The sequence below is a fragment of the Enhydra lutris genome, unplaced genomic scaffold (assembly GCF_002288905.1).
Source record: "Enhydra lutris kenyoni isolate GAN:26980312 unplaced genomic scaffold, ASM228890v2 scaffoldscaffold1, whole genome shotgun sequence".
NCBI lineage: Eukaryota > Metazoa > Chordata > Mammalia > Carnivora > Mustelidae > Enhydra > Enhydra lutris.
This window is the reverse complement of record NW_019154085.1, coordinates 94,974,993-94,983,630: the sequence shown is the minus strand read 5'-3', so window position 1 is coordinate 94,983,630 and position 8,638 is coordinate 94,974,993. Positions and strand designations below refer to the sequence as shown.

Here is an 8,638-nt window from a genome sequence, read left to right as displayed (position 1 = left end):
TGTGTTCTTGCCTGAAAATGGGGTGAGTAATACCTAACTGGTAGGGCTCTTCTGAGGAGCACATGCACGAGTGTGCCCGGTGTTCAGTTGGCTCTCAATAAATATTACTTTCCATCTGACGGAGTCAAATATGAGGAAGTAATTCCCTTTAATTAAGAAGGTTGATGAGTTGGGTTCTAGTTAATTGAACTGTAATATGTAAATCAACTTAATCGTGGACTGTCTTTACCAGATAAACACCCAGCACCTGGTATGGTTTGGTTGAGCACCTTTATTTGTTTGATTTTGAAAAATCCTTCCTCCCCCTCTTCTGTGGCTTCTTAATATTGTGGATCCCTCAACTCAGCCTGCAAACACTTTGCATTTTCAGTTGAAAGAAGGATTTTCAGAAGGTTTTAGATTTTAACTGTTGGACTTGTTAGGATTGCTTTAAATTAATCCAAGTCACTTGCAGACAATGGAACAATGGCCTTGTACCTCATCACTCCTTGTTTATTTTTTGAATAAAAGGAGCAAAGTGGGACATGTTCCAAATTGAGTCACAGGCTGGGGTGAGGATTAACTAAGTAAACATTGTGGTCTTTGGGGAGATAGATATTGGGTGGGAGCTAGAAAATCTGCAGCAGTCACCCTTTACCATTTATTTCTCTTTGTGGGACATCTTCCTAGCATAGCATGAGAGAAGAAGATAAACAGAAAGATATGTTCATTATGACAAGGTGATATTGAATAAAGATGGAAGAGAATGGTGTGTGTTGAGTAAGGAGGAATGAGAACGCATTGAAGTGAGACCAGGTAGAGGTGCTGAAGGGAGACCTTGGAACTCTGTCCATTGATAATTTCATGGGATTATACTGTTTGGATATACCCTTATTTTCATAATCATTATCATCCTGTGGCCCTCATCTTGAAAAGGCATTCTTAACCTTGAGTCCAATGGACACTTTGGGCTGGATAATTGTAGAATGTTTAGCAGCATCTCTGCCTCCTACACACTAGATCCCAGTAGCACCTTACTACCCACCCACCTATTCCAGTATAATAAACCAAAATATTTCATTTCTTGAGGGGCAACTGCTACCCCCACCCCCACCTGCCCTGCCCCAGTTGAGAGCTACTGCCTCAAAAGGACTCATTCAACAGCATTTCTCTTGGGCTGTGCTCATGGAAAGGGCATTCCTCTGACTTTTGGGTCTCCAGGACGGATTGGCTAAGCCACTTTGAAGCCAAATGGAATCCTCTTCAAAATGGGCTGAGTACATCCCTATGGTGCCAGGCTGCAATGTCACATTTTTAAGTGTTGGTGGGATGCCTAGACTATTTTCTAAGGTAGTGTGAATTTTGTCTCCAGTGGTCCTTAGCCCTCCTCAGTATTACATGGACATAATGACAACTCAATTCTGTTTGTGGTGCCTTTACTATCCGACAATAAGCTTGGAGAAAATCAAGTTTGTTAGATTGTTAAAATAAAACCTGTAGGTTATCCTCTTAAAATGGCTCCCTGGAATTATTTTAACTATTTTAACATAGGCATAACCACAAAAGGAGGCTCAGAAGCCCACCTCAGGGGGAGGTGAATTGCCCAGTGGCATTTTAGGAAAACAAAGGCTTTGCAAGATAAAAACATCTTCTTTCCTCCCCAGTTACAAGCTTAATGTTATTTATAACTCAGATGTCATATTTATGCCATTAGTGGCAGCATGCATACAATTTAAATATTTTAGCTTCCATTATACAACTGGATCTACATTACTGACCTTCAAGGGCCCCATTCATAAAGGATGAGGAGAGGGAAAAATCAGCTACTTCATACAAGGACTGGCTAGCACACTGGGTTTCCCAGCATTGTCGAACAAACCACAACACAGGGAATGCTTTGGAGCCACTTGGAACATGGCAGGGTGGGGACAGAGAATGATGGGGGTGGGGCTTTCGGGGCAAGGGGAGAGCCAGACCTTTTTTTCTATCTGGAAAAGAGTTATCCCACCTTTGTTCCAAGGGAGAATGAAATATCCATTAAGTCTGGTGACACTGGGAATTTTGTTCCACCTCGGTTCCTTTTGTTGTGACTCCAGGGTAAAGGAGAGGAATCTGGGTTGACTAGGTTTCAAGCCAAGAGGAGAAAGAAAACGAATTCCTTCCAAGGATTTCTTCTATTGTCTCAAGAATAAATATTTATAGAGAAAGTTCAAGTGAAGTCTTACAATGGTCATGGTTTTAAGACTAAGCCTTCCAAAGAGTACATGTAAAACTATGCTTAAATGAAGGGTGATCCAATTATGCTTCCCAGGGAAAAACCAAGAAACCTCAAGAAAATTTCCTATATAAAATCTAATTGTGTTCTCAAGTGGAGTAGGAATACCATTCTGAATTATTCCAGATCCATAGACTGCAGCAGAAATGCACAGCCAAATTGGATTCTATTTTAAGTAATTAAGTTATTTCCCTTCACGGGATCTATAATTTGCCTTCGACAAATGTGATTTGCCTCAGAAAGATAATACATTGCAATTTTTCCTCCAAAATAGATTTTCTGTGCCAGAAACAATTATGAAAAGTAGACCAAATATTGCTTTGATTATATCCTGGTTATTATCTTTGAGTGCATGCCTGGAGTACCCTTTTTGTGTCCCCGAATAAGATAGGTATGGCTGCTACATCGTTTAGAAATTATCTTTAAACGGAGATCAGAGCTGAAATTTACTCAAGAGCCTGGGGCTTGCACAATGGTAGTGTAAATAGTTGCGGGTGTTATTACATAAGACTCCAAAATCTTGTGCAAAATATGGGCAATGAGGTCAGTGGACCTTTCTTCTGAGCTCTCAAAGTACCAATTTAACTTTTATCTGCTTGGTTAAACCCTTGAGGTGCTAGGTGTTACAATAGATTAAGTGTTGAGATTTGCATAGAACATATTGCAAGAGGGGTATTTTTGGCTTGGTTAATTTTATGAAGAAAACATTCACTTTTGGCTTTATTTTCAATAACAGTTCGGTTGACTTATGACCAGGTGTCCCGGGGAACAACAGTGGTATGGAACAAGGGGTGCAATGAACTCCTGGTTTGTCCCCTTGAAAGTGCTGGTTACGGCAAGTCTGTGAATCTCAGTTCCTTTGTCTGTTGAAAGGGAATGATGGTATCTAGATTGAGAAAAATCAGAGAGGAAAACCATACCAGGCTTGGCACAGCACAGACCTGGGTTATACAAGGGGTCAGTTGTAGTAAAATCTAAAACATGGTATTACAGACCTTTTCTCCTTTACACACACATTTATCCTTCAGATTCTTTTTTTAAAAGATTTTATTTATTTATTTGACAGACAGAGATCACAAGTAGACAGAGAAGCAGGCAGAGAGAAAGGAAGAAGCAGGCTCCCTGCTAAGCAGAGAGTCCGATGCGGGGCTCGATCCCAGGACCCTGGGACCATGACCTGAGCCGAAGGCAGAGGCTTTAACCCACTGAGCCACCCAGGCACCCCTATCCTTCAGATTCTTTTTCATAGGAATAGGAACTGGCTAGATGTTTCTGAATGTCTGGGAGTTGCAAGTGGTTGAGACTTCAGATTTTGAAGACAGATTCTCTGGTTTGGAATACTGGTGGTGCTGCTTACCAAGCCTTTAACCAGGTCACTTAGTGTTTCTGTGCCTCAGTTTCCTGCTCTACAAACTATTGTTCTACTATTAATAATTGAGCCAGAGTTCCTATCACAGAATTATGATAAGGGTTAAGCAAAATATTTTAACAACCAGAAGAGGACCTGACATGCCATAAATATGTTATTATTTTTTACTTCTGTGAGCCAAAGGAGTGTCAACAGAAATCAGAACATAACACTGAGTAAGTTTATCATGAACTTTTATTAACAACTTAATACAAGACTGTACATTGTAGGTGCTGAAATCAATCCATTGCTGAAAACTGAAAAACCAGCATTTCTATACCACTTCAGGCTTTGGTTATAAGTGCCACCTTCTACAGCAAAATCACATAGTATAACCAAACAATTTAAGAACAGGAAAAAGAAAATGTTCCACTGGAATGGAGAGATTATTTATGTACAAACAGCTGAGGATCATTTCTAGCTTAAGTGATTCACTACACTCTGGAATGTTCAGTTCCCTCTTCTACAATCCTACAGCCAGACATACAGCAACTAAGAACTTGGCCACAGGTCCTGCCTACAGACACTCATTCACATGAAAAACAACAACAAAAAATATTTATATAAATAAGTCAATTAAACTTCACAAAAACTAAAGCAACACAAGAAAAAAATCCAGTAAAAAAACTGTACAGTATTGGTCAGTCTTTTATATCTGAAAAAATGTGTAACATAAAAAAAAAAGTTCTTTAATGTATACAAGTCTTTTCAATCAGTGTTAGCTGGAGTGAAAACTTGAAGACTCGGACTCGGTTGAAACAGAAGAATGTCCTCCCCGCTTCCCTTTGGAAAGGATCTTGAGGCTGGACCCTCTGCTCACAGAGGTGAGTGCATGCTGGGCAGAGGTTTTAAATTTGGCTCCAAGGAAGGCATAGAGGATGGGGTTCAGGCAACAGTGGAAAAAGGCTAGGGCCTCAGTGATGGAAATCCACTTGTGCACAGTGCTCTCAAATTCACATCCTTGCTTGATGATTTCCAGGAGGATGAAGGAATCAATGCTGATCCCAATGTAGTAGGGCAGCCAGCAGGCAAAGAAAGCCAGGATGAGGATAACTGTGGTCTTGAGGGCCTTGCGCTTCTGGTAGCCCTTCGAGTGGGACAGCTTGGAGATGATGATGCAGTAGCAGGACAGGATGACGATGCCCGGCAGAATAAGGCCAACCATGATGTGTTGAAACTGGAACACCACCAACCACGAGTCGTTGGGATAGAAGCGGTCACAGATATACCTCCCATCTGCCTCCCTGACGTTGGCAAAGATGAAATCGGGAATGGTCAACAGGAGAGCAGGTATCCAGACGCCCACATAGACCACTTTTTCAGCCAATAGCTTCCTTGGCCTCTGACTGTTGGTGGCATGGACAATAGCTAAGTACCGGTCCAGACTGATGAAGGCCAGGATGAGGACACTGCTATAGAGGTTGACTGTATAGATGACATGGACTGCCTTGCACAGGAACTTTCCGAAGTACCAATTTGCCACAGCATCAACTGCCCAGAAGGGAAGCGTGAGGACAAAGAGGAGGTCTGCCACAGACAGGTGCAGTCTGTACTTGTCTGTCATGCTTCTCAGTTTCTTCTGGTAACCCATGACCAGGATGACCAATCCATTGCCCACTATGCCAGTCAAGAAGATGATGGAGTAGACCGTGGGCAGAAAGATACGGTTGAAATGGGCATTTTCCTCCCGGAAGCAGGGTTCCTTCATGGAGTCATAGTCGCCTGAGCCCAAGTCATCTTCTGTGTAGTTATCTGAAGGGTATATCTGCATAAGAGGCAAGGGAATGGATATTAACTTTCAAGTATAGCGGGCATTCTCCAAGTTCAAAAAAATCTTTCTGCGATTTTAAAAAGTAATTTATAAAACCCAACTTATCCCAGCCTTCTTCAGGACATTCTGCTCCCAATGAAGTAGTGGGGGAAGAGCCCAAGAGAATTATAGACTCCTGCAGCCCTCCTCCCCATCTTCCCCCCAGAGTCATTTCATTATAGCTGTCTTTAGTAGAACCAATTAGAAAATTCTTTGTTTAGAACAAAAGGGCACTGAGATTCTGACGGTTTCAAAGTCACTTCTTTGCTAACTGTTCTACCCCGCCCACTAGGGGAAGAAAAAAACCTTGGGAGGAAAAATACCAAAACAAAACACAAAGAGGCCCCTCCTAGGCTGCCCGGAATGGAGGGGGGGGAGCGTGGGAGGGGGCAGGTGAGGAATGGGAATAGAAGCCCGTGTTTGGGGAGTGGGATTAATTTTCTATACGAAGATTTACCAGGACAAGGAAAAGGGAAGGAAGGAGCATGGGGGAGGGTCCCCAAAACTTTCTCCTAAGGCGCAAAACATTGTCTTTCCCTCGCTTGTCTGAACACAAGCCATTCTGTACTTATAGCAACGCGTAGTGGAGAAGGAGAATACGGCCGTAAACGAAGAGTCTTTATTGCTTGGGGTATTGAATAGGGGTGTTAGAAGAGAAGAGGATACCGCCCCACACACAGGCCCGCAGCTGGTGCTCCTCAGGGCAGGGGTGTCTACCTGTTTATCTCTTGGCGCGTTTAGGACGTTAGGGAGTGCAGCATTTTAATGGGAGGGGAAGGTCATGGGGTCTGCACTCATGGTCCTCGCCCCAAGTTTCATTTCCTCACTCTCCCGGATCGCTTCCCACCCCGCCACTGACCCAGTAAATGGGGTCGGAGATCTGCAGCTGGAAGCCTCCAGGCGGAGGGCGCACCTAGGGCCGGGTGGTCCAACTCCGGACCCCCGCGGCTGCCCATCACGCCCACGCCCACCACCAGCTGCTGCAAGCTCCCAGGGTTCCGCCCGGCAGCTCCCCAAGTTCAGTCCTACAGGGTGCTGGGGAGAGAATGGGCGGCTCCTCCGTAAACGCCTTTGAATTGCGCGCCGCTGGGGGAAACGAAAAGCCTTCCTGGTAAGGGGTTTTCAAAAGTCTCCAGGAAACCACTAACGGTTAAACAGCGCAATTGGGATCTGTGAGAGCTAAACGGTCTCCCCACTTGCACCTGCCGGTCTGCGCCGCAACTACCCGCAGGCCGGTGCCCTCCCAAGTCCTCATTCCACCCCAGTCCCCGCGGGGCACACCTCTGGGTCCCGCTGCACCGTGACTGCTTAATACTCCTCCCTCTGTACTATCCCAAACTACGGAACCCCGGGGTCCACTAGCTGCGCTTCCGATGCCCGCGAGGTCTCTCCCTCAATCCTAAGGCGCACTGGCGGCTCCTGGCCACCTCCCTGCTGTGGCCAATTCTCAGACCTCTCTCAGGCAAGCAGCACCTTGGGTCCGCCCGCCCTTCCCGCCCTCCGCTCACTATGCTGGGGTACTGACACAGCTCCTCGGGGGGTGCAGAGTTCGGCGAACACGCGCCTAACCTCAAGAGTGGTCCCCTGGAGACTTTGCCTGAAATTAACCAGGGGCGCAACCTCGCTCTGGGAACTCAGACCCCGCGCACCGCCTTCCACCTCTCAATTCAGATAATTCACTCCCCAAAAAACCCCTCCTCCTCCCCTGCAGGAGAGACTCTTGGTCTGAGTTCACAGGCAGCGCGCACGCCTTCTCCGCACTTGTGCACAGAATGTTCTTATGTTTGCCAACAGCATGCAAGCACAGCGCGCGCCGCAGGACTCAAGGGAGAGGCACATGCAGCCACCGAAAAGGTCCTTCCAGTTTTTTCCCCTCTGTTTACAGAGTAAAAGATTCCAATCCTACCCCCCTCCTCCAGGGTAACCAACCGCACGAAAACTCCTTTCCATGCTCCTCTCCCGGGTACCCGCACCTCCCATGTTCTGGTCGGTTATGACCACTCCGAGGGGTTGCGCTCTAAGTTTACGTGTTTGTACGTTTAAGAAAAAGCAGGTTGAAACTGGACTTACACGGAACCCGTCCATGGTAACTGCTCGCTCTCCAGCCGCAGGGGCTACCGGAGCACCCAAATCGTCGGGATCACTTTGCTACCTGCTGCCGCAGACAACAGACTGAAGTTTCTGGCCGAGGCTGGACTTTTATAAAAACACGCTCGGCGGGCGGCGCATGCGCCATGCGGGTGCGCGGGCGGGGCAGGGAAAAGGGAAGGCGGGGTGGGGCAGAGGGAGCAGTCGTAGGGGAGGAAGGCTCGAGGGAGGGGTGGGGTAAGCGCTCCAGCAGTCCCAGGGAGGTTAATTGGGGTAAACCTGGGAATCCCCTGAGCGGCTGCTGTTAGTTGGAGGTCACCTTGTGAGTCTTGGGCTGTGGAGGGCATCCCAGAGGCGTTCCCCAACTTGGGAAAGCTGGATGCGCCTGAAAGGAGGTGGGAAGCGCGGGCGACCATCGCGTCCTGTGTGGCGCATCCATCCTTGCTCACGTGGATGGAATTCCAGACCCGGGAATGCTACAAATGGAGACACTGAGGCCCGGAGTAGAGTAGTGATGTGCCAGAATGACCCAACCAGTAGGCGGCAATGCTGGAAGTGGGTCCAGCATCTGATTCCATTCCCCGGCGCTTTCCGCAGATGCAGTCCGTTCAGACAATAAAAATGACTCTCCAGAGCACATGCACATCCACAGTAATAGTACCAGCATCAGGTACACATAATAAGGAAACACTTTCAGGAGAGGGTAGGATTATTTGGCATAATTAGGGAGGGAGACCGTGATAGAGAAGTAGGTGTGTATTTCCGGGCAACCAATTAGTGAATAGTACTTAAAAAAACAAAAACAAACAAACAAAAAAACTTAAGTGTGCTTTATTATAAAAGAAATTTAGCGAATAGTACTTTTTGTAACAGATCACGAGGTAGACTTGCACAGAATCACTCATTCATTTTCACAACAGCCTGTGGGTGTTACCATTACGGCGATGCATTTAGTCATTTAGATATTTACGGGGGGCCAATATGTGCGACTCACTGGTCTAGACGCTAGGCATACAGCCCTGAACCAGAGGATAAGGCCCCCATGCGGAGGAAAACAGAGAGGTGACTAGCGGAGATG

General features: G+C 46.3%; 1 protein-coding gene across 2 annotated transcripts; it reads right to left on the bottom strand.

The window, feature by feature from the left end:
* Window positions 1-3,839: 3,839 nt before the first annotated feature.
* LOC111145588 (C-X-C motif chemokine receptor 4) lies at window positions 3,840-7,650 on the bottom strand. Of its 2 annotated transcripts, none has more exons than XM_022500577.1 (2): window positions 7,539-7,650; window positions 3,840-5,423 (listed from the first exon to the last, which is right to left on the bottom strand). In XM_022500577.1, the coding sequence occupies exons 1-2, from the start codon at window positions 7,555-7,557 to the stop codon at window positions 4,381-4,383; spliced, it is 1,062 nt and encodes a 353-aa protein (XP_022356285.1). In that variant the 5' UTR covers window positions 7,558-7,650; the 3' UTR covers window positions 3,840-4,380. The 2 variants fall into 2 exon arrangements, with proteins under 2 accessions (XP_022356285.1, XP_022356274.1); XM_022500566.1 differs by having other exon boundaries at window positions 3,840-5,427; window positions 7,543-7,646.
* Window positions 7,651-8,638: the final 988 nt, after the last annotated feature.